We start from the raw sequence: 24,672 nt of genomic DNA, 5'->3' as shown, positions 1-24,672 counted from the left end.
GTATTTTGGGTAACATAGACGGGACCAAAACGAAAGAAGAAGAGAAGCCCTTGGTTTTGGCGCTATCTACGCTCATTGGTGAACTCAACGCCATTGAACCTTCAATCATTCTTCACTCCTCTCAGTCAAACCTCTCTCTCTCTCTCTCTTTCTTTCTCTTCAAATTCAATTTGCAGTTCCAATTTCTTGGTAGTTGGTTCCATTTTCCTTCGAACCATCTCAAATCCATGAAATAATGTAGGGGTACTACAAAGCGAAAAGGAACGTGAATGCAGTTTTCTGCGATTTCGATCCAGATCCAGATTCATGGGGATTTGCTTTAGCATTGAAGACAAGAGCAACCTCTCCGTCTCCGATTCCAACGCTAAGCCAAAGCCTCAAGGTAACTCTGATTTACGATTCCATCCGATCCAATTTTCGTCGTATTCATCGATTGACGTTGATTAGCGTCTGAAACAGGATCAGTAGGTCATGAATCTGCCGCTCCAATTGTTTCCATAAACATCAAAGATCTCCGCGAAGGTGTTGGATACAGCAATGTCGATAGTTTCACGTACGAGGAACTGAGGCTCGCTACGAAGCATTTTCGTCCCGATTTCATCTTGGGAGAAGGAGGCTTCGGAGTTGTATATAAAGGCGTCATAGACCACGGTGTGAGGTCGGGTTACAAGACCACTGAGGTCGCAATCAAGGAACTTAATCGCGAAGGATTTCAAGGAGACAGGGAATGGCTCGTACGTAACTTACTTTTCCTACTCTTGCCATTTAACATTGAACTCCTTTTATCTGAATAAAAAGTGTAATGTTCCCGCTGAAAAACGTGCGTTCAGTGTTCACCCGCTATGTTAAATGAATTTAATGATCAGCCAACCACCATCACACCTTTTCAATAAGGTCGTGACATATTAACCACTTGAGAGAGGCATATTAATCTATTACTATTGTCTTGACCGTTACACATTCATATTTGCACAGAAATATTCATTTATTATAAACCTGACCGTTACATATTTCAATAATTTTATGAAAGTATTAAACACCTGTGAGACTTTTTGTGTGTGTGTGTATTTGGGCTATTGAAATCAATCTAAGGACTAATCTCATCTCTAAACAGTTATTATTATTTTTTTCTTATGCTGAACTTGCGATCCATTCCCTGACCACATGTTTAACAAACAAAATTTTCAACTAATTATGCAGCTCTATAGTGGTCTTGTGGGACATATTTAACATTTAGCGCAGCAAGTACTTATTGGTAATTGTATAATACAAGCATCATTTACTCAACTACCTGGAAGACAAAATTGAAAAATATTAGATAATTTAGTAATCTTATGACATTAACTACTTGTAATATATATTTAACCATTAGTGCCACTGGTAGACATTAATAATTGTATACAATTACATCCATTTTCTATTAAGCACTTACTAACTATATCTACACACATGGTTAGCCTAGTATGACGGGTGAACGCTAGGTATAGAATCTCAGCAGTACATTTACGATTACCGTTTTTCTATTTTAATTGTTTCTGTTAACATATGCTAGCTAAATAATCCCAACGTGTTATGTGAGGTGCATTTTGCAATTGGTTGTTTTTCTGCCATCGTTAGGAGTTGAGGAAGTTGAAAAGAGGAAATAATGGACCATTTATTGTTGTGCATTCTGTTAGTTGAATTTGATTTGGTGTTTGGATGATGAGAATTGATGGTTAGAGTGGAAAGGAGTTTATAGAAGTAAAGAGTGTACAGGACTGAACTTAGCTTCATGCCTTTCTTTACTTTGCAGACCGAAGTTAACTATTTAGGTCAATTCAGTCACCCTAATCTGGTGAAGCTCATTGGATATTGCTGTGAGGACGAACACCGGTTATTGGTCTATGAATACATGGCAAGTGGGAGCTTGGAGAAACATCTTTTTCGCAGTAAGTTTTGCGTGAAATTTGCTAATGTAATTAAATTTCAAATTGGACTAAGGTTATTTATGTACTGAGATCAGACTATTTTCTTAACTAACATGTTATTTGTAATTGGGTTTGTACCCGGAGGAGGTTGTGCTTTTACTTTTTCATGTTGACGAAGGCTACATAATTATCTCTTTATCTAAAAGAGTAGTTCAATTATGTTAACACCCATCTTGTGGATTTGACGTGCGAAGCCTTCCTTGGGCTTCGAATTGGTGTACAGTGTACGCCACCTTACTGTCCTCCCTCGCTGCCCGCTTATCCCCTTTTTGTAGTGGCTGTTTTTCGAATGTAGTTTGCTTTAGGGGAGCAAAGGTTCCAAAGTTGTAATGACCTTCAATATTTTTAACCTTCTGCATGATTCTGGAGTGCTTGGCCTTCTATCTTTTAGATGGCTTGTAGCATGATGAGTTAATTGCACGGTCAAACAAGATGTTGGAAAAATTGATCCATTTGTCTGTAAATGCTTTCTTTGAAATTTCACCTGTTAATAACCTAATAAGGCCCCCAGTTTTGGCAGCAATTCATGTAGTAATTAGTTTTCCATCTTTTGTCAAAGCTCCATTTTGACACGGAAGACTTATAATTCTTACCATTCTATTCCATAAGTGCATTACCTCTATTTATGTCGTAACTAACTATAAAAGACAAAACTGGCAAAGAAATTGCCTCTACTTTACCATCCTAACCATCATACTGTTTATTGATGCTAGGAGTGGGCTCAACATTGACTTGGTCAAAAAGAATGAAGATTGCTTTACATGCCGCGAGGGGGCTGGCCTTTCTTCATGGTGCAGAAAGACCTATTATATATCGTGACTTCAAGACTTCAAATATCTTGCTAGACGAGGTTTGTCTTCTATTCTAATTTGAAAATTAAATTTTTGTTCCCAACTTTTTGCTAGAAACTGGGATTTGTAGTTTTCTCAAAACCAATTTCTTTTGTTTAACATCAATAGATATTCTTAGCGTCAGCAAATTGTGAAAGGGACAAAAGAACCATGTTTTGGTCTTCCATAACTAGCCGGGATAAAATTTTATTTTAGCATCTTTGTGGTGCTCTGGTAATGGTTTCTTTTTGGGGCTTTCAATGGCTAAAATGCAGAGCTATTGATGAGCATTGCTTATCGATATGTCTTTGTTCTAATGTGTGGTCTCTATTTTCTTGATTCTTTTAGAGGATTTTTATCCTAAGTTGCTTATTACACGATTCCCTTTTCTAGCAAATTATTATTTTGTTGGTTTGATAAATAGAAGACCGTCCTACTCGATCTCACTGATCTTCCACCAAATTATTTCCTTTCTTAATAAACAAATTCGGAAAAAGTAATGTAGAGAAACAGTCTATAACTTTTTCAAAATGTTTATTTGTGAGCCACTGTGAAACCAGTAAAGTTTATCTAGGTTTCTGGTAATAAATAGAGCTATGTATAAACTTGCAGGATTTCAATGCGAAGCTTTCAGACTTTGGTCTTGCAAAGGATGGCCCGATGGGGGACCAAACCCATGTTTCAACACGAGTAATGGGCACATATGGATATGCTGCTCCCGAGTATGTCATGACTGGTGAGTTACTAGAAGCTGGTGATGGTGAATATTTTCCTTTTCCTGAATTCTCCAAAATTTTAAGAATTCAAAAAACGACAAAAGTAAAGTGCAAATATTCATTTTTTATGCGATTTAAACAATTGTCATAAACAACTCTTATTGGAGATGTCTGAACTCATTGTTGGAAATGAAAGCCTGCATGCATTGCATTAGACATATTCGATAGGTGTTAAATTGGATTCTCTAAATTTGTTCGACCTCAAGACTAGACAAAGAAACAAGTATGTCATTTCTTAGATTCTAGATTTCTGTCCGTTGTTGGAGTTTTGTGACGTTGGAAATTTGGAATTGGTATTGCATTTTATGTTATATCATATTTGAACTTTTTTTTGAATTAGGTCATAATTTGTCATAACTTCTTTTTTATTCCCTTGTTCTGTCTGGGTAAATATTTTTAATGATAAATGAAAAGGTGGAAGTAACTTTGCACCAGACGTGGTTAAATTTTAGGGGTTAAATATGTTTTTGTCAGTTGGTTTTAGTCTCGAAAACATAAATCAACTTCTTTTGGTCTCATTTACGAAGACGTGTAATTACTTGAAACATATTTTACGAGTCAAATTTTAGTGCTTTATTTCTAATATTAGTCTACGAGGGTGAGCCTTAGCCAATAAGGTTACTGCCATGTGATCACATATAAGATCACGGGTTCAAAACCTGTACGCTGGCTCTCTTTTTGCGGGGTTATGAATGGGAACATTTACCCTTCTCAGCCCCTAATAGGTGAGACCTTGTGCACTGGATCTGGACTGTCCTTTTGGTATTTTTGAATTTAAGTAACTATTTATGCTGTAGAGAAAAAAAACAACGCTTTCTTTTCTTGTTTACAACAGTTCCTTAAACCTTAAATTGTGAGATTACATCTGTTAACCAACCTGTTTGTCATCGTGAACAGGTCATTTGACCGCTCGAAGTGATGTATATGGATTTGGGGTGGTACTACTTGAAATGCTTATTGGTAGAAGGGCATTGGACAAGAGCAGGCCTAGCCGAGAACACAACTTGGTCGAGTGGGCCCGCCCGCTTCTGAATCATAATAAGAAACTTCTGAAAATTTTAGACCCAAAATTAGAGGGACAATATTCAAGTAAAACTGCATTAAAGGTAGCCCATTTAGCATACCAATGTCTTAGCCAAAACCCGAAAGGAAGACCTCTAATGAGCCAGGTTGTTGAAATTCTCGATAACTTTCAGTCAAGGGAGGAAAATGAGGAAGATCAAATTCTTCAAACTGGTGGTAGCAGTAGTATAACCCTTTATGAGGTTCCCAAGGGCAGCAGCAATGACACTCCAACTTAAGGCAAAACGAAACTAAAATCAATGGGGTTTGCACATGTGAAGCATGACTGGAAGAAAAAGCCGCACCAGCCTTGTATGACTCTAATTCATCTAGTTTCTTCACCAAAGTTTGTGCTCGCGAAAAGTTGTCTTCTCTTCCAGAAGTTGAAATTTCACCGACGTGGATGGCAATTAAAATTTCTACAAAATGTTGAGCAGGTGGGTCCGGTTGGTGTTTCCAGATGAGATGTTTGCTTTGAGCAAAATTGACGAAGGCAATTATGTGGCTTAAGCATCCTCTGTTGTCTTTATTCCAATTTCTAGTGATCAGGACGCTGTTTATTGGAATATTTTACAGAGTAGTTGTAAAACATTTTTTAACATCTGTGCACTCAAAATGCATTCCGTTCAAGCATATGTTGTGCGTCAAATCCTATAGGTGAGGATGTATGTGAATAGGTCGGTCTATCAGCGTTACACACATACTTGGGTTACACTTATTTATTAAAGATTAAATTATTCAGAAATATTTGTTTTAAAATTAATGGCCGTTTGTATTAGTTGCGAGTTTGCAGTATGGTTGATTTTGGGATAAGAATTGAAAACTGACCAATTAGAACTGACTAATATTTAGATGAAAACTGGATTTAAAAAGTTTTAAAGTAAAAATGGTGATCTAAAAGTGAGAATATTTATTTGGTGTAAACCTGTAGAGTTAACACTGTAGGAACTAAATAAATTTTTGGGGTTAATTTTTCATATTGGTAGTCAAACATCATTATTAAAAGTCAATAGTTGAAAATTATTCTATCCATGATCTCTCTGAAAAGTGAAAAATCATTAAGGACAACAATTTCAAGCATATTTTTATTGCCTAAAACTAATTTGCATTCACATTAGTTATCATCAAAATTCTCAAATGCCGATAACCAAATCCAACCAGTCAAAGTTGGGTCGTTTGCTTACAGTTTGAACAATGAAGTTTTTCTTACCAAGAGCCGCTTTTCAACACTTCTCTATCAACCTTTCCAAAATCAATCAGTACTCAACACTACTTTAAAATCTTTACAAGAGCAATACAAGATCTGTCAGGTTTAGAGCCTGCACAAAGGTGGCACTGCCCACGTAGAAGCAGCTCCAGGGAAGCTACACAAGGTTGATACAGGACTGACTGAATTGATGCCTATTTCACTACCATAAATAATAAATTCATGCTCATCTATTTGACAGAGACCAATAGCATTTGCGGGATTAAAAAACAATTTTCGAAAATCTCGGGTTAGAGAACATCTTAATTTAGAGAACTAAAAACCCATAAAAAGAAACTCAAGCGTAGAAGACTGAAAAAATATTTAAAATTTGATTTATTATACATGTTAGTATAACTTGTGAAAGTTTTTTGAAGAAACGGGAAGCAGATTGCTTAGACTTTATTGATCAATACTTCACTATATATAACCTTTAAAGATTCTCAAACGACATTTGCAACTACTTACTGCATTTTAAATTTCTTTTAAGCAGAAAATGTCCAAAAATATAAAAACATGAGATGGTTTTTGTATTTATAGAAGAAAAAAAACGATGCTGAATAAGCCACTCTACTGAGATTCATCCATTGCGTCATGACGATTACAAGATTGAGATCTTAAATCCTGATCATCTTGCCTAGCTTCTTCAGACTCTAACGACTCGGAAACAGAATCCTCAAGTGCCTCAAGAAAAGACAAAACTGTGAACTTGTCTGCCATGAATGAAAAAAATTACCATCAATATTAAATTATGAAACCGATAATTCGATACTAGTTTCTAGCCTTTCTTTTTCTCATTTGTGTCCTTTCTCAAAAACGCATAAAATAGTAAACTCCCAATTTCGTACAAGACAACCATGCAACACGTTTTAACCCTAAAAAAGGCTGGTGTTCAATGACAAGTCCCTTTTCCCACAACTCACTTCAAACTCGATGAAAAAATGTTTATTCTAAAACCCCTACCATACCAAAGGGAAAAAGGGAACAACATGACGATTCCATCAGCAACCATTATAACAGGTCCTCACCAGAAGCTAGATTAGAGAAGAAAATACAAATGTGAATAGAACTAAATAATACCCAGGCTAAAAGACTAAGTACTACTCACATTTACTTGGATCAATTCCAAACTGAGACAAGTCTATCTGCCCCGTACGAAGTACCTATAGCAATAAATAAATAAACACATTTATTGAGTATATTTTGAAAATAAATGTAAAATAAGATAAGTGAGGCACTTTTGTTCTCACATAAGTAAATGAATCTACTTGCTGACGGAAAGGTGGGCTCTGTAACAACTCCAATATCTCTTCTGGAGACCACTTACCCTGCATCAAATAATATCGCATGAATCTGTAACTTAAGGAATACAAAACTCAATTACCATATTGACATCTACCTCAGGTAAGTAGGGAGCTAAACGCTGCTCCAAAGGTAATGTCTCCATCAATGGCATTATTAGATCAGGCTTCAATATATCGCCAAGTCCCAAGCCTATATAGACATACAGGAAAATTGTCAAAAGTAGATTCATTTTACCAACATTTTGCCCCAAAAAAAGAAAATAAAGAGCCTAACTCATTCCTAAAAATCCACCACATTGTAAATTGGCAATCAGAAGTTCCAAATCAAAAAGGATGGTACCAGCAATGGTAACTGGCATTAAACATGAAACTTTGGACATTATAATATTACGCATGCATATTAAGCACCCTTGGAGCCTCCCCAAAATTAATATCACTCAAGTGGTGAACCAAAGATTGTTACCCATAACTAAGCAGATAAAATAGTGTATCCTGGTTAGTTCATACTTATTCCTCTCTCATCATCGCGCTGAGAAATGCATTTCAGTAAGAGCCATACAGTCTCTAGTTTTGAACTTCGAATGTAAAAAATAGCATGCAATATTATATGTCGAAGACATATTCATCCTTGTATTAAAAAGGAATGGAATATAGTATGGAAAGATTACCTCCATCAGGATCAACAATACTATCTGCAAACATCTCATCAGAAAAAATATAACGTGTTAGGTCTCAATAATTTTAAAATACATAAAATACATATTTCTTTCAAGTGAATTTGTTACCTGCAGGCCCAATGTCACTCAATATTCTCTGGAGATCTTCCAATCTAACCCGACCAGAAGAGGGTACATCATTAGTTGCTTCCACGCGCAAGTTTGGGATACCTAAGTTTGCAGCTCTTTTCAACCAAAAAAACCCAATACATTTAGTGTCCGGTTGGTTATATATAAGAGTAAGCAATTAAAATAACAAATTGAGATTTTAACAACTTCATAGTTTGTCACATGTATCTATGTTCCATCATAATCCTATCCAACTATTGATTTTCCAATCAAAAGCATAACTAAACAGTTTGCCCTATAAAATGTACCCTTAGTTTTAGAATAACCAAATCTCAAAAGAAGAATGGTCATGACTCACTACGACCTCAAATACATAACCTCATGCTTGGAAAAAAAAATTGAAGATATTTAGCAGGAGATGAATAATGAAGCCATGCGTCATTTAGAACAGAGACCATTGGCTGGCTGAGATGAGAGAATTTGTTAAACAAAATAATACTTTCTTTCTCTTTATTGGCAATCATACATCAACTAGAAATATAATCAAATTATAATATATAAATGGTTACAAACCTCACCTTGCAAGTCAAATTTGTAAGATTGATAGTTAGACATGAAACTACATTTTATAATAATTTCAGAGTCTATCTTAACAAGGTTTCTTTGGTATATCATGACATTTGTTGTCAAACTACCTACAAATATCTAGTCTCACTCAAAATATGAGTCCTTCTCATGAGGGGTTCTCAAAGATTTCACATATACATAAAATATGACTAAATCACACAAGTGATTGGGTGTAAATATTACCTTATAAGCTAACTTTGTAAAGTTGAGTAAGATCTGATCTAACTCCACTCTCTAAGACTCTTCATTAAAGAACTATTTGTCATAAAAACAGCATATACTACATCCAAACCAGATCTATTTTTTATTCGAAGCATCAGACTTATAATGAATGCTGGAAAGCCACATTAAGGACCCCTAGTCAAAGTGGGTTGCCAGTGTCTTAAAATAGTCTAACAGATGCGGGTATCTAGCAAATGGGTAAAAAATGGGAAGTAAATAAAGTAGACAGTAGATAGTGAGACGATCTGAAACAGAAAACGCATAAGCATGGATAATTTCCCACTTTTATTGGAACTTCACCAGAATTCACCTGATCTAGAAATAAAGTACTTTGTACCAAGAAGTGAAAATTACTTTCATCAATTAAAAGAGAAAAACAAAACCAAGAAGAAGAAATCATTAATTGTGATCCATAGCATCAGATACATTTAAATATCCAAAATACATCAATACCTAGATGTGATATCATCCTCAGCCATGTCTTCAGACACTTGAAGTGGAAGAGATCCCTCAGGCTCCTCTTCACCTAACTCTGTAAATAGTATATAATTCCCTATTTATTTCCATGTTATAAATTTATCTATTTGCCTATGCCACTATGAAATAACTGTAGACCTTATTCAAAACAATATCCAAGAGCCAAAACAAAACAGAAGGTTTCCAACTACAAATTTTTTCAGTAGTGTTGTTACACAGCTAGAAACACATCTGCATATATAATTAAAAATCATAGTGCCTGGGATCACCTCACCTATTAGGCAGTGGACTGATGAAATTTGATATTCACATATGTAAGATAATAATGAGCCAACTAAGACTACTTATTCTTGTGATAATATAGCTCCAATTACAAGAAAATATGAGCCACCTTAATCAAAAGGATCAAATAACCAAAAAAATAAACAACTACAAAATGCTTTAGTTATATACTTATATCTTCCCATAAAACAATAACCAAACTAAACAAAACATCAGATATTTGAAGTTATGCCCGTAGGTTCAGTCAATTACGGTCCTTGAGCTACCAATGAAAATCTGTGAGACATGGATACTTCTTCTAAATATTATTTGTAGCCAGCCACGCCAGGTATATATATGTTACCACTACTTGTCACATATCAGTATGTAACCAATACTCACTAATCACTTGAGTACAAAGGTCCACAGAAAGCACCGAGTTTTGTAGTTAAGTTGTTCGATTTTCTTTCAATGAACCATATGGATACTTTCCAAATGTGTGTTTTTCCTCTGATATTTTTGCTAGCATGGGTTAAAATGTTGAGAATACTGCATTTAACTAACCCTCCATACTTTATGGTTTTGTATCTTTTATATAACATCCTGTAGTAACTGATCCCCCCACATGTGCAAGTTTATATTATTTCAAACCCATACCTGAACATTTAAAAGCACCCATACCCATATCACACAACTTAGATGATGATTAAGAGCCACTTGAAACATGATCAGTGGTTTTCTTGTATTCTGACAATAATTGTCAATAATAGAGTTGGATTACAATGGACTGTGTATACTTCTTGGAAGTGATTTCCAATTTACTAAATTTCTCAAAGCCAAAAATCAATAATTCAAAATGAAAGTAAACTTTAATATTTTCCAAAACTACTTACAAATTGACTTGGAAAATATTTGCCATGACTAATTTCACAAATGGCATTTAAGCAGTCTGATGACAGAAGGACTGCTTAAGCTAACAAAAAGGAAGTATGACATTTTCTATCTTCAAGTAAAAACAGAGCAACTTACCCAATGGTCTATTGATGTAATCATTCACTGAGCTACAGAGTTGCAAGTCACCGTCTGCATTTGACTCCTGGATACAATGAAGGATCATACAGAAATGTAAGAACTAGTAATACAGGCAACACTTACTGAATAAGAGGAAATTAAGTAGTAGAACTACCTGCATCCAGAAGAAGAATTTCCTGTCATCGCTATTAAACTTCAATATGTAAACCCTTCCAGATGTTTGATTAATCTATGCAACCAAGAATTGGAGTCATTATAATCATCAAAAAATAGTAAAACCAAAATTATTGACAGTAAAGCAATGGAACCTTCTCAAAAACAGCCTCATTGGGAAATATAATCTGATCCTGTGTTAGCTTGGGTCAAGAAAAATCCCATGAAAAGCAACATAATATTATAGACTCACAGTGATACCGTAAAAAAGAGAATGATAATAATCAACAGAATAATGGTCAGCAAGGAACAGGAAAAACAACTCAGAAGACATCAAATTTGAGGCTCGCAATCAAAATGAACTTCAAATTACTGATGTTAAAAAAAATGAACTCCCAGAACATGACTAGTAAGATACTTCCTATAATGGTTGAAAGAGGCCAACTTATTTCATTTTTAGCACAATGTAAAATATTAACAAGTTCACAGCTCAATCTCCAGACTTCAGTTACTATTAATTTGCTTCTAGCAGACTGTTGGTGTTCCACTATTTAAATATTCACAATGTTAACATGTGGTTAAAAAATGTGTCATTGTCCCAATAAGAATTCGGTTCCTTCTGTTCCCAACTTTATATATCATTATAAATACTTGAATCACGGAGAAACCAAAAGATACTCCCTTGAAGTGAATAACAAAACAGAAAACAAAGGATACATCTTCAACAATATTTTGTGTGCGATCAAGCCATTGGAAATGGACTAATCCCTCCTCAGCCTGATACAAAAGCAAGTACTTTAAGAAATGTAGTGACCGACAAGCGTTTAAAATACCAGGAAAAATATTGACTATTATTCAATATTCAACTATACCATACCCTAACAATTCGAACAAGCCCTTTTCGTGTATCAGGAACAACCCTTTTTCCCTCGAGAAACATTTTACCAGCACGGAACTCCAGCATAACCTCCTGTAATATATATTTTATCCAATGAAAAACAGAGGGAAAAATACAAAGCAAAACACTTGAGAATTTGACACCAAACCTACTTTATTCAAAACAAAATTATAATTAACGTCATATGAAATGGTAAACAGTACACTGCAACTAAAACAAACACACCATCGTCTACATTTAAAGTACTCTGAATCCTTAACGAAATAAGCATCCCAGCACAGCACTACCCTAAGCTTTCTCACAACAATCCAGATTATGTTTCGCTCAACGTAGAGAAGATTTTGTGACCGAATAAAAGGGAGGGAAACATCTACTGAAGAAAAAAAATTCAATCCAGATTAGAAGACAAAGGAGCATTATTACCTGAATTGCAGGAAAAACATCTGCCGAAGACGAACTCATACCTCCAGATTGTAAACGGAGCTACACAACATGAATCAATTCCAAACGAATTTCAAAAACAAAACCAAAATAGCATGCAAACACGCATTCTAAGCAATGAATAGTATCCGTTACTAATCAGTAGCGAATATCAGTTCTGGTGATTATTTTGAGAGGAAAAAAGAACCAAAACCCTAGACGAAGACAAACGAACTTACAAGTGCTTAGTTGATACTAGGGTTCGGCTAGAAAATTGCGTAATGCTTCTCGAATTACTGAACTCAACACAGCAAGAAAAAGGGAAAAATGGTAAAAGATAGAGCGAAAGCACGGATCGAGGGTTCCTCCCTCTAATTTATTTGACACTGTTCAGTTCTGTTTTGCTCAGTAACGCTTCCTTTCCCTTTCAACCTTCCTCTTCGAAATAAACTCTTTTTAATTAATCAAATCGTAATTATTTCCTTTTCTTTACTCAAAAAATAAAAGAATAAAGGAATATTTTTTTCCAAAATAGTGTGATTAAGTTCGAATTTTATCCAAGTGATTTCAAATTTTAAAAGGAAGACATTGATATAAAGTAACTCAAGCTTTTAGGATACAATATATAAAGAGGGAAATAGTATATAACAAAAATATTAACTATCATATTACATAATGAAGATATTAAATAATATATAACAAAGTAAACTATCCTAACATTTTTAATTGAAAATTATGTTAATTATTTATATTATTTGAGTTTATATCTGATTGTTTTTGTGTCTTTTTCATTAATTTCCTTAAATTACCTATTAAGGATATGATTTTTTGTTAAGATAGCAGTTTCATTGATGATATTCATCATGTCCTTTTATTACTAATAGATAATGGTGCATTCCCCAAACTGTTGTAATAAGAAAACATGGCAATCTAAAAGTTTTAACGTAATATATATATATATATATATATATATATATATATATATATATATAAATAGTATCCCATTAAAAAAAGTCATATATGTATGTAACATCTAAATCGCTTTAAAATATTTATTAGTGTATAAGGAAGATACTATATTATGTTATTGTGAAATATGGATGTTACATAAATATTTATGCTTAATATTTAATTTTTTTTATATACTTCTTCTAGAATTACATCAACACTCATGGAACTTTTCAGTTTACACATTAATAACTCTCCTTTTTGTATATGCACTCTACTTTTTTTAATTATTTAATAAATATTTTACTTTTGTACATTGCATTGATATGTTTAAACAATTTTATAAAAATATGTTCCAGTGTGAAATAATACGACGAGTTATCAAGAATAACATGTGCTAATTTAATTTGAGAAAAAAATATTTTATAAATTTTTTAATACTATTTTAACATAATACATATTATTTTTTCATTAATTTATTATTTTACTAAAATATTTTAAATCTAATAAAAAAATAACACACTTAATGTTAAAATGTTATACAGAAAATCCGTGTTAAGAGATGATTATCCTTTAATTTATTCTTAATATTTTCCTCCTTAAAATTATTTCAAAATCAAAGTGGATGAAGAAAATAGGGAAATTGATTCAGGATTGAAATTCCTTTTGAATATTAGCATTCTCTTTCGTTTTCACTGCTACTTCGTATTTCCATGCTCAGTGTTTACACGGTTGGTGTTGCCAAGCATATATTCATCAGTTTCCCCAGAAACCATCAAAATCGCTTGAAGAAGTCACTCTTTCTTTGCATGTCCATGAATAATCAAAGGGAAGTTCAAAGTGAAACTGAAAGTCACGTGCATTACAACCATACCGATCCCTCCAAATACGCAAGATGGACTGCAAGGTATGCAACTTTCTTCTCTGTAATTCCATTCTCTGTTTTACATTTCTGTAATTTAGCTGCAATTGGTGTGTTGTGATGTTATCTGGGTTTCAGGGAAAGTTTCCAATTTATGTATGCAAGGCCTTGGCAAATAGTCAATGATTTTTACTTGGACATTGTCCGTGCCAACTTGTCTCTGTCACTTCTCTTCGGACCCCAGGTAGGCAATTTTGAAAATTTACCACTTGTAGTATCTGAACCCTAATTTCCGATTCTGATAGGTTCAGTGTAAAATGGAATGTTTGCAATCTTATGAATGGTCAGGGGTGGGGTGTATGTGTGAGTACTGTCTTTAACTATTTGTATGTTAATTCACGGCTTTTTATCAGACAATTCTTGACCACAATGATACTGGAATTGCAGCACTTTCTGATCAGACTGAGTTGGAAAGTGTTGCATCTGAGGATCGCTCTGGGAGATGGGCGAGGACGACGTTCAAAATTATTCTTTCGTATCACGGGGGCTCATTTGATGGGTGGCAAAAACAACCAGGCCTGAACACTGTCCAAAGGCAAGTTGCTCTTCTTACATTTACAGCTTCTGAAGTTTTGTGCTTATTGCAAATGGAACGTCTTACCATTAGTTGGATGGAGTACCTTTTGTTATTACAGATTTATGAAGTAAGCATTTGCGGCTTTTGTCACATATAAGATGCCTTTAACAACTAGCTTTCTCTTTTTGTATTTTGTTGCCTGTGTATATAAAATATCTATGAATATTAGTTGATCTTTAGAATGCATATTGAGACAGGTATGTGACACATTTGAACATGGTAAAAGTGTTTCCTTGTCTTCTCCTTTACTGCTTCGTGCTCGCCATCAGTTTATCTTTTTATTTGATGATAATTCTGCTTCTTGCTCTTGTACTCATCTGTTCACACAGCATTGTAGAAGTGTCACTTGGTAAATTTGTTGATGAAAAGAAAACACAACTGCTCAAGGATAAAGGTTTGCCTATTGAAGGTTGTGCTGTTGTTGCTGGTCGTACAGACAAAGGTGTGACAGGCCTTCAACAAGTCTGTTCTTTCTGTAAGTAAATTCCCTGTTATTAGCAATTATTTTCCCGTGTCCAAGACTTTGTAAACATGAACTGTCACACACTCTCATTTCAGTATGCAAGAACTAAGAAATCTGGAGGCCCAAAGGATTTCTTATAAGTGCAGTATTTGTGTCTAAGATTGTTTGGTACTATTTGACCTCATGTTTATGCACTTATAGTTGTACAAATAGCAGTAGGCATTTTGATTTGGAAATTTCTTACATCAAATATGTTAATATCTGACTTCATTTGATACTGTCTCTTCGATGCCTAGATGTGTATGATGTCTTTGGTTGGTTAAATTTAACATTCACATGTCCTTACCAAAACGTGTTGTTGCTGAACAAGCGGCATCTGAAATGCCTATGGCTTCTTATATCCACATACAGTAATATCTTTGACATTTGGGACCACCAAAATGACTACTGAGTGTGATTCTGTTCTTCGTCCAATCTGATTGGGTACTTTCTGCCTTGGTCTGGCAGAATTTTATTGGATTGCTTGTTTCCTCACAGTGGGTTCCAGTGATATGGGAAACTCTTTGTAGGCTGTGTGAACTTGGATGGTTAGGTTACTTTGTTTTCTAGAGGAAAAATAAATCATATTTGAAACTAGATACACTCTTTTTTACTATTTTCTGGTGAAGATTTAAATTTTTGTGGAAAGTTCTTCTGCTTGATATGGTTCTTGTAAGCCTGTTGTCTACAGTATGGATAGTTCTTTATAGGTTATGCGAGATCTATTAATTTGGTTCTTTTAATGAATACCAAGCTTGGACGCAAGTCCAAGTGCACCAGAAGCTTAAGTGAAACCATAAAGGAAGAAAGAAAGAAGTTATCACCGGCATCAAGTCATAAGGTAGACAGGGACTATAAGAACCATGATTGAAATCATTTATAACATAAATACAACTAATGCCTGATATCGGATTTTGAAAGGACCAAAGAAATCCTTTCTTAAATTTTCAGTGATATGTTCCCATGTTCTTTATGTATAGAAGTAAGAAGAACACTGAAACATTCTTGCATTGGCACAATTTAAAGTATTGTAGGAATGCAGGGTAGTGGGTGAGTGGGTTCTTTTCTAGCATTCTTTGGCTTTGGTTAAGCTTTTTTGCCCGTGATCTAGTGTTCATTATACACAGATACTTGGAAGAAGGATGTTAAGCCTAGAGATATTGAAGATGCTATCAATCAAGCAGCTGTAGGAAAACTTAGAGTCGTATCAGTTTCTGAGGTAATATCCTTTTTGGGAAATCTGCAATGTGAAGCTAATATTTGATATCACATGCCTTGAATCCAAATGAAAAAGAAACCAAGCGAAAACATGGCTTGCAGAATTGAGTTCTTTGACATTCATACTTGATGGAATAGTTATTCTTATAAGATATGACTTATTGTAGGTATCACGTGTATTTCATCCGAATTTCTCTGCCAAATGGAGGCGTTACCTTTATATATTTCCACTCACTGATGGGTACAGGGACCAAGGTAATGACAATGGGGAGTCATGTGACATTTCTAGATATAATGAAATTCATGATTCTTCCAGCAAGGACGAAATAGAAAATCAAGAGAAATCTTATGTGTTCAGCGTAAGCAAGGTAAACCGGCTTTTGCAAAAGTTAGAAGGAAAATTGCTATCCTACAAGATGTTTGCTCGTGATACAAAAGCTTCAAGAAATGAGTAAGAGCTTAATCCTTGAATTTCCAACACTCTCATTCGTCTTCAGTGCACATTATAGAAACTTCCACATAATATTTTGGGGAGGGTAGCAAAACTTAATGGTTGTGTAACTATTATTTGGAATTGAGTCTTAAATGATTTCTATTGTTTCGGATGAATCATACTTAAGTTGTAGCTTTTAGTCTGAGAACTTTTCAATCTAACATCAAAGCCTTTATAGCCAAGATCTCTAGCATTCAATTCTTGCTTTTCTCATTCTTATAAAATAAGTCTCATTTCAGCACTAAGTATGGGTCTATGTATTGTCCATGTACCAAGGTTGAAAGGGCTCTTGCAAGAGGGAGCCTGTTAGAAATATAATATAAAAAGCATTCACGTGTCTTCACTCAAAAGTTTTAGCTTTTGTGATTGTTGTTTCATGAGACGACTTACATATTTGCCTGGGGTTACCATGAATTATAAGAGGGGAATTGCCATTCATTGAATTTGCTGATGACTATCATTCCATTTCAGTGGTCCACCGACTGAGTGTTTTGTTTACCATGCTCGAGCTATGGAAGTCAAACTGCCAACAGCTGTGAGTGCCATGTTACCTTTTTTTTTGTCTTTCCTTTATCTCTTTCTTTTGTTGCCTAGAATTGTTATACTTAAGTGAAATATTTCAGCTCATGTGGCTGTTGGTTATGTGTGGTTAAGCTTGTGGATGTGTCTTGCTCCTGATTGGCAATATTGCTTGGCTTAAAGCTTGCTCCAATAGAGTAGAGGAGGGGTGAATTCATTTTGTTTCTAGCTTAGCTTTGGATTTATTCTTTAAAGTGATTTCGGCAGAAACATGTCTGAGAAACAAAGAGTTTAATTCAAATCATATTCATTAACCATGTCATGAAAAATCAATTATTCATTATATTATTCCTCAGAATAGCCAGGAAATTTTTTTCTAAGTGTATGGGAAATAAGGGCGATTGCCGAGCTGGGTTTTAACTATATTTGACATATGCATCATTAAATCCTTTTATAATATTTTATATAATACGGGAATGTTCTGAGATGTTATCTGTTTTAATCAGATTTATATCTTCTAGAAATGTTAGAAAAGGACTTGAGAACCTTTTGTTCATTCATTAGGTTCTCAATGGTTCTATAATGTTTCCTTCAAATACACACTATGAAATATATAATGGAATCTTTGTTAATCAGCTGAAGACTGTATCATATTACTTCCGTTAGAAGTCTTGGCCATTTAGCTCATTCTGAATTTAAGTGAAATCAACTAAAATAATGTTAATTTGGTCAATCAGCCTCCTACTAAATGTGCTAATATTTCCTAGGATATCCGTTTGTTGGATTTACTGTAACATGCAAGTTATGCAATTTTATCTATGGCTTTCAATATTAACAGATTTCATTTGTTCAGAATATATTTAGTTACTCGCATGATTAATATGCCCTTGACTTTCTCTTCACTTTCTTTTCAAGCATGTATGTAGTTTTAGCAAATATGGGTTTCCAGTGGTTTTCCCATAAATATATTAAACATGCCAAAAAGTATCAATGAGTAGAGTTGTATGCTTTTTGGCTGAGTTCCTGTGATTTTTACATCTGTCCATATTGCATCTTCTGAGACCTCTTTCAAATCATTTGTCCCCCTTAGTGTCAAAAATGTAATTCAACAATCACGTCTAGCTATGATTTTACCCAGACTCCTAAGTTTTACTGTGTACTTTGGTTGTTGAGAACAGAGCTGTATTTATGCTTGATTTCACTCGTTGCATTTTTAGGACTGTGGTGAAGAAACAAAGGCTATGTGTGTTGAGCTGGTAGCTAATCGCTTTCTAAGAAAGGTAACTGATGTGCAAATTTTGCTTTCGATTTATAGCATTGCCTATAAAAGTGTTTTAATTCCCTAATAGTGGAAAATGTCAAGGGTCTGCTTTCCGGCACATAGCTTGTCTTCAATAATCCTGTTATGCCTCATAGTGCTTGCTAAGTATCATTCTCTGGTGTTGTCCTGTAAAAATAATAGTTTTAGTTCCTTTCATTAGAATAATTGGCGTGCTAGATTTGAGCTAAAACTAGCTACTTTTGTGTGATGTGTTTTTATTTATTTATTTTCAATTGCTGGCTTGGTTGGAGCTAATCATATTTTTATAGATGGTTAGGGTGCTTGTGGCAACCTCAATTAGAGAAGCTGCTGCTGGTGCAGAAGATGATGCCTTGATAAAGCTCATGGATGCCACGTGTAGGCGTGCTACTGCTCCTCCAGCACCCCCTGATGGTTTATGTCTAGTTGATGTTGGGTATACTGAATTTGACCCTCAAAAGTGTTTCATTCTGATAGAGTAAAGCCTTGTGCCTTCTATTTCCCATTCCATTTACAGTGTCAGTCACACTTTCAGCTTTTAATCCAAGCTGCATTTTAATGCAATATTTTGCAATTAGATCCCCCGCCATGAAGCTGCATTTTATGCAATATTTTGCAATTAGATCCTCCGCCATGAAGCTGCATTTTATGCAATATTTTGCAACTAGATCCTCCGCCATGAAGCTGCACTAGATTAGTTTTAAAAGTTGGCATTTTGGCTCGACTTTCTTATACATTTAGACTTTTTTTTTTTTATTGTTTTACACATGCAGCTGCAATTGTAGCCTCTTATATATATATATATATAGCTGGGATAGTCCACTTGATAAAATGCACGAGTGTTAACGGTTTAATATATAACTAAAAGAAATAAACCTCTAATAAAAACATTTTTTTAGCGTTATATCAATTTTTTTAATTCATTTTTTTTTAAAATTTAATTTAATAAAACTCACTCATTACCACCAATCATTTGAATCACCTGTATAAAAATGATTCTAGCTTAATCATCGGTCTCAAGCTCGAATTCTGGGTATGCAACTCAGAAGGACAATTTTATCAGTCTTATTGCTCATACTGGGATTGGGTTAGTTTATGTAAAAAATACATATAATCTCATACAAGGGTAATGAAAATTAACAATGTTAACTAATAAAAAATAATAATTTTAAAAATAGTTATTTACTATATATAGGTGGTTCTTGATGGAATAATAATGCAAAACATAATATATTTTTTCTTCACATAAAACATCACACATACAATTAATGTCTAAACAAGAAAAAAAATCCACATATTTTTGAGTAATAAATAAGCAACATAACATTATAAAACTAAATAAATAATAACTTGTATTTTTAATCCTATATGTAGTATATGTTTTAATTGTAATTTAGTCTGTGTAAACTATTTTTTGTTTTATGAAAGTCATGTCTAACTTCCTAAAACTAATTATGGTTTTTTTAGTGTCAACCTAAGATTATCGGTACGTGGTGTGACTTGTGATGGCACATGTACAAGATGTTGTAGTCGTCAAAATTCACTAATTTTGGAAGGTAATAACAAACACAAACTAATAAAGGGTTTGACACTCTGCAACAGCAGACAAAATTTCTATTAGAGTTTCGAACAATGCTTAAAATGGCGCTGACAATAGTCACAACTCGTTATAGTTATTTGTACACTTACGTTTGCTAAATTGTCTCTTGGAAAGAATCAAAACTAACTATATAAACAGAAAACTTGGGGGCCAATACAAGAAGTTGGATTGAATTTATCTTGAACATCAATTTTTTTCTGAGCTGGTGAATACTTTGAAGTGTTCACAAGGAAAAAAAAAAGGATGTCAAGGTTGGTTCAGGAGAAGAAGATAGGTGCAGGACGCGTGGTAGCAGTGGCAATTGAAAATAACAAAACAAGCCAATATGCAGCAAAATGGGCTGTTGATAATCTTCTTCCCAAAGATCAAGCGCTCTTACTGCTCCATGTTAGACAGAGAGCATCTTCCATTCCTACACCAAGTAATCGTCGAACCTACATTTCATATAATTGATTGCTCTATGCCTATATGTATTTGTCTGAAATATGGAAGGCCAATTTTGTGACAATATCTGCACAATGCATTGGTGGTGTTTAATATAATTCCAATTTATTGTTATGTGCACCATGAATTGCTCTTTTTGCAAGAGATATTTTGTGACATACATTGGTGACTTGAATGATTATGAATACAGCGGGAAATCTTGTACCTCTTGATGGCAACGACGATGTGGCTAGAGCATACATGCAACAGATGGACAACGAATCTAAAGAACTTTTCGCTTCGTTTCGGGTCTTCTGCAATAGAAAAAGTGTTAGTTCTGACATATAATTGCTCCTTTCATTTCTTGTGTTCATGCCATTAAGAGGGCTTGCTTTCAGTGAAATGAGATTCAGTTTTGTTGTTGTTCGGAATCTGACTTTTTTACTCTAAATTCGTTTCGTTTTCAAATGTTTTTCTTCTCGATTCAAAACAGATACAATGCAAAGAGGTCTTACTGGATGACGTAGATATAAGCAAGGGATTAATAGAAGGTATTTCTAAATACGCCATCGAGCTTCTGGTACTTGGGGCACCTTCAAGGAGTGGTCTTGTAAGGTAAGAATTCCCTATTCAGCAAACACTAATTCAAACGAGTTTGCTTGATCTCGACCAATCTAACAAACATTAGCAAAAACAATATTGCAATTACAACAATGGTTAATTGGCTAAAGAGGAAAAACACATTGTATGAATTTAACTTTGTTTTAAGATCATATTGAGAGACTTTGGCGTAAGAAGATTAGGTACAACTATGATAATAATGCAGAATTCTAATATTTTGAAATTTTATTTATGACAGAAGATTTAGAACATCGGATGTTCCAAGTCTTGTGTCGAAAGGGGCACCACCATTCTGTACTGTGTACATAATTTCCAAAGGAAAAATCGCATCGGTGAAAACTGCTACTGCTAAACCTCCACCTCGTAACAATACACTGCAACCGCAGCAATCTCTTCAAACTCCTGGGAGAATGGATCCACACCTAACACGCAATCCTGCCCTAGCACGACGTATGCCAATTTCTCTTTTAATCTTTGGCCTGTATATTTTTGTCTAACTTTTTCTAATTTTTGGTAACATTGTTCATAAAACACTGGATTCATATGTATATATGACAGCATCAATGGAGAAGGTACCCTACATTGTCCACCAACAACCAGCAGATGAAGACGACATAATGTAAGTACCACGTGAATCCGTAGTTGGAGTGACATAAAGTTATTATGAAAAAAACATAGCACACTTCAATTTCATAACAAATATATAGATACACAAGCACCCCATCCATATTAGGAAATTTCTTTCACAGTACAAAAGAAAACCAGAAATCATTCTTGATGAGAATGGAGTAGAAACCTTGCATGTTCAAATTTCAAAATCAAATAAGCTGCAATGACATCATTTCCATTTAAGGAGCACAAGAATGCTAATTAGCAACTTCAATGTGTTCTACAATGGAGATGTACATGAGAGTTAGAGATTGATGATTATTAAGCTTCAGAAAGATTTCAGGGCTTACTGAGAGGACTAACTTGATATTCTGTTGACAGATCACCCTTCACAAGACCTGGTAGAGGAGGAAGTTACAGATCGTACGAGTCCTCCATCGCTGACTCTGATATTTCATTCGTGAGCAGTGGAAGGCCTAGTGTTGATAGGATGTTCCCTTCAATGTATGATGAAATGGACTCTTGTATAAATCCCCGGCTTTCAACAGGCTCAGATTTTGATATGAGAAGCTATGGCTCTTCATTCTCAGGAGCCAAATCAATTGATCGTGGTGACTTCTCATTCAGTTCACAAGACAGTGGGACATCAATGTCATCGTCCATATTTTCAGCCTCAGTAAGAACTATAAATATATATATTATAATTAATACGCCAAAACAATCACGATTGATTTTCTAAATGTTTCAAGACCAAGATTTGACAAATATCTTCACTAAACCATAGGATGAAGTGGAAGCTGAAATGAGGAGACTGAAGCTAGAACTGAAGCAGATGGAAATGTACAGTACTGCATGCAAAGAGGCTATGACAGCTAAGCAAAAGGTACCTTACAAATTTTTATTTAGTCGAAACATGCAAATTCTAAGAATACGACTGCCAGGTCATGGAATTGATAAATGTAACCTATTAAATATGTACTGACTTATTGGCACTATTCTCCAAAAGGCACTAGAACTTCAGCGTTGGAAAGTGGAAGAACAAAGGAAAATGGAAGAGGCACGATCAACTGAAGAAATAGCATTGTCAATGGATGAGAAGGAGAAAGCAAAATGTGTAGCTGCCATGGAAGCAGCAGAAACATCTCGAAAAATTGCAGAGTTGGAAGCACGAAAGAGAATGACTGTAGAATCTGGGCATAAGAAGAAGACTACAGATATGTTTTCACACTGTTCCGCCAGGTACAGAAAGTACACTATAGAGGAAATAGAAGAAGCAACGAATTTATTTTCGAACTCTCTCAAGGTCGGTGAAGGTGGTTACGGGCCAGTCTACAGATGTGAACTAGATCACACACCAGTTGCAGTGAAGATATTGAAACCAGATGCAGCTCAGGGACAAGCACAGTTTCAGCAGGAGGTATGGAAAACGAGAACAGAAACTTGTACATGATTTATGTCCAATAGAACCTTTATTATCGTATTTCTATTCATTGTCATTTGAGGTAATCAATGGACTATGGCTGAATGAATGGCTTTTGAATTTGGTGCGTGCAGATTGAAGTGCTAAGTAGCATAAGGCATCCAAATATGGTTCTTCTCCTTGGAGCATGCCCAGAGTTTGGCTGCTTGGTATACGAATATATGGCTAATGGAAGTTTGGATGATTGCCTCTTTCGGAGGGGCAACAAAAGAGCTCTTCCCTGGCAGCTGAGATTCCGAATTGCTGCAGAGATTGCAACTGGGCTCCTTTTCCTACACCAGACAAAGCCAGAACCACTTGTGCACCGTGACTTGAAACCTGGGAATATTTTGCTTGACCGTAACTTCGTGAGCAAGATCAGTGATGTGGGATTGGCCAGGCTTGTTCCGGCTTCAGTTGAAGACAGTGTCACACAGTATCGAATGACATCAACTGCGGGAACTTTCTGTTACATTGACCCTGAGTATCAGCAAACGGGCATGCTGGGAACCAAATCTGACATTTATTCATTGGGGATCATGCTTTTACAGATAATAACAGCAAAGCCACCAATGGGTCTGACTCACCATGTTGAAAGAGCTATTGAGAAGGGAACTTTTGCGGAGATGCTTGACCCAGCCGTTGAGGACTGGCCAATTGAACATGCCTTGCGTTTTGCCCAGCTTGCCTTGGCGTGTGCAGAAATGAAAAGAAAAGATAGACCTGATCTTGCAAAGGTTGTATTGCCCGAGCTCAATAAACTCAGAGACTTTGCTGAAGATAACATGCCCATGATGATGATGTTCGGTGCTCCCACAAGGAGCAACTACAACTACTCAAACTACCCCATTTCCTCAGCTCAAGTGAGTCACTGTCATTAGTTACTTTTTGTTTCTTTAGCTTATATTATGGCCACTAACATCATATTTTTATCTCGTAGAACTCCATGAGTGACGGGTCAACGTCAGGAATGTCCGGATATGAAACCCAGTCAAGCTCACATGATTAATATGCAAAATGCACTTCAACGCCTACCTTAGTTTATCCTAGAGAAACTTACAAGTGTATCCACCATGTCTGTCACAGCCGATTTTTGTGAATATATAAAATATGTAGCTTACAATTTGATTCAACTGAATGCAAAACTACAGTTCTTTAAGTATTAACCTCGTTAAATGTACTAAAGGACAAAACACTTAAAAAGAATTTTGTTAGGGTTTTAATCAGAATAAACACACGTCACGTTTAACTTCTTTTTTTGGGTGAAGGTTGCCTCTACTTTATTCCTCAAATTGCGCCTTACTAAAATCATAGCTCATATTCAGTGGCTAATGCATAAAGGGCACGAACAGTCGAATAGGACAGACAGTATTAAATCATCTCATTCACCTTGAATACTAGTAATAAAATAACCGTGGGAA

General features: G+C 35.1%; 4 protein-coding genes and 1 long non-coding RNA gene across 7 annotated transcripts; 3 read left to right on the top strand and 2 right to left on the bottom strand.

Moving 5' to 3' along the window:
• Positions 1 to 44: 44 nt before the first annotated feature.
• LOC111240526 (probable serine/threonine-protein kinase PBL17) lies at positions 45 to 5,380 on the top strand. The gene is made up of 6 exons (XM_022784270.1): positions 45 to 382; positions 460 to 734; positions 1,793 to 1,928; positions 2,681 to 2,817; positions 3,410 to 3,533; positions 4,471 to 5,380. Exons 1-6 carry the CDS (start codon positions 307 to 309, stop codon positions 4,872 to 4,874), a joined length of 1,152 nt encoding a protein of 383 aa, XP_022639991.1. The 5' UTR covers positions 45 to 306; the 3' UTR covers positions 4,875 to 5,380.
• An 868-nt stretch (positions 5,381 to 6,248) lies between these two features.
• LOC106768168 (26S proteasome regulatory subunit RPN13) lies at positions 6,249 to 12,496 on the bottom strand. Its single transcript, XM_014653154.2, has 14 exons — positions 12,300 to 12,496; positions 12,064 to 12,123; positions 11,620 to 11,712; positions 11,460 to 11,519; positions 10,898 to 10,936; positions 10,744 to 10,818; positions 10,587 to 10,653; positions 9,273 to 9,351; positions 7,971 to 8,086; positions 7,854 to 7,877; positions 7,281 to 7,375; positions 7,132 to 7,209; positions 6,990 to 7,044; positions 6,249 to 6,594 (listed from the first exon to the last, which is right to left on the bottom strand). Exons 2-14 carry the CDS (start codon positions 12,100 to 12,102, stop codon positions 6,452 to 6,454), a joined length of 963 nt encoding a protein of 320 aa, XP_014508640.1. The 5' UTR covers positions 12,103 to 12,123; positions 12,300 to 12,496; the 3' UTR covers positions 6,249 to 6,451.
• A 1,160-nt stretch (positions 12,497 to 13,656) lies between these two features.
• Positions 13,657 to 19,371, top strand: LOC106765566 (tRNA pseudouridine synthase A). Its single transcript, XM_022784268.1, has 9 exons — positions 13,657 to 13,915; positions 14,009 to 14,114; positions 14,284 to 14,465; positions 14,837 to 14,982; positions 16,137 to 16,228; positions 16,395 to 16,678; positions 17,192 to 17,255; positions 18,457 to 18,519; positions 18,830 to 19,371. The coding sequence occupies exons 1-9, from the start codon at positions 13,722 to 13,724 to the stop codon at positions 19,019 to 19,021; spliced, it is 1,323 nt and encodes a 440-aa protein (XP_022639989.1). The 5' UTR covers positions 13,657 to 13,721; the 3' UTR covers positions 19,022 to 19,371.
• Positions 19,372 to 20,382: 1,011 nt separating this feature from the next.
• Positions 20,383 to 24,517, top strand: LOC106766642 (U-box domain-containing protein 35). The gene is made up of 10 exons (XM_022784266.1): positions 20,383 to 20,560; positions 20,774 to 20,892; positions 21,056 to 21,177; positions 21,422 to 21,633; positions 21,742 to 21,802; positions 22,174 to 22,468; positions 22,577 to 22,675; positions 22,799 to 23,209; positions 23,347 to 24,114; positions 24,192 to 24,517. The coding sequence occupies exons 1-10, from the start codon at positions 20,383 to 20,385 to the stop codon at positions 24,258 to 24,260; spliced, it is 2,334 nt and encodes a 777-aa protein (XP_022639987.1). The 3' UTR covers positions 24,261 to 24,517.
• LOC111242096 lies at positions 20,536 to 22,282 on the bottom strand. Of its 3 annotated transcripts, none has more exons than XR_002668937.1 (4): positions 22,156 to 22,282; positions 21,078 to 21,236; positions 20,789 to 20,876; positions 20,536 to 20,650 (listed from the first exon to the last, which is right to left on the bottom strand). It is a non-coding gene; the product is annotated as an uncharacterized LOC111242096 (long non-coding RNA). The 3 variants fall into 3 exon arrangements; XR_002668936.1 differs by having other exon boundaries at positions 22,143 to 22,272; XR_002668938.1 differs by having other exon boundaries at positions 20,789 to 20,873; positions 22,143 to 22,272.
• Positions 24,518 to 24,672: the final 155 nt, after the last annotated feature.

This window comes from Vigna radiata, chromosome 7, assembly GCF_000741045.1.
Source record: "Vigna radiata var. radiata cultivar VC1973A chromosome 7, Vradiata_ver6, whole genome shotgun sequence".
Lineage (NCBI taxonomy): Eukaryota > Viridiplantae > Streptophyta > Magnoliopsida > Fabales > Fabaceae > Vigna > Vigna radiata.
The sequence above is the reverse complement of the archived record's forward strand: the minus strand, read 5'-3'. Positions and strand labels throughout refer to the sequence as shown.

Bases quoted from the DNA above. Each gene is read 5' to 3' on its own strand.
- LOC111240526 (XM_022784270.1), top strand. From the start codon at position 307: ATGGGGATTTGCTTTAGCATTGAAGACAAGAGCAACCTCTCCGTCTCC. The intron at 735-1,792 runs GTACGTAACTTA...TTTACTTTGCAG, and splicing joins AAGGAGACAGGGAATGGCTC to ACCGAAGTTAACTATTTAGG. The intron at 3,534-4,470 runs GTGAGTTACTAG...CATCGTGAACAG, and splicing joins TCCCGAGTATGTCATGACTG to GTCATTTGACCGCTCGAAGT.
- LOC106768168 (XM_014653154.2), bottom strand. From the start codon at position 12,102: ATGAGTTCGTCTTCGGCAGATGTTTTTCCTGCAATTCAG. The intron at 10,937-11,459 runs GTATCCTTTGTT...AAGCTAACACAG, and splicing joins CACAAAATATTGTTGAAGAT to GATCAGATTATATTTCCCAA. The intron at 7,045-7,131 runs GTGAGAACAAAA...TTATTGCTATAG, and splicing joins AAGTAGATTCATTTACTTAT to GTACTTCGTACGGGGCAGAT.
- LOC106765566 (XM_022784268.1), top strand. From the start codon at position 13,722: ATGCTCAGTGTTTACACGGTTGGTGTTGCCAAGCATATATTCATCAGT. The intron at 13,916-14,008 runs GTATGCAACTTT...TCTGGGTTTCAG, and splicing joins TACGCAAGATGGACTGCAAG to GGAAAGTTTCCAATTTATGT. The intron at 17,256-18,456 runs GTGAGTGCCATG...TTGCATTTTTAG, and splicing joins AAGTCAAACTGCCAACAGCT to GACTGTGGTGAAGAAACAAA.
- LOC106766642 (XM_022784266.1), top strand. From the start codon at position 20,383: ATGTCAAGGTTGGTTCAGGAGAAGAAGATAGGTGCAGGACGCGTGGTA. The intron at 21,634-21,741 runs GTATGCCAATTT...TATATATGACAG, and splicing joins CAATCCTGCCCTAGCACGAC to CATCAATGGAGAAGGTACCC. The intron at 23,210-23,346 runs GTATGGAAAACG...TGGTGCGTGCAG, and splicing joins AAGCACAGTTTCAGCAGGAG to ATTGAAGTGCTAAGTAGCAT.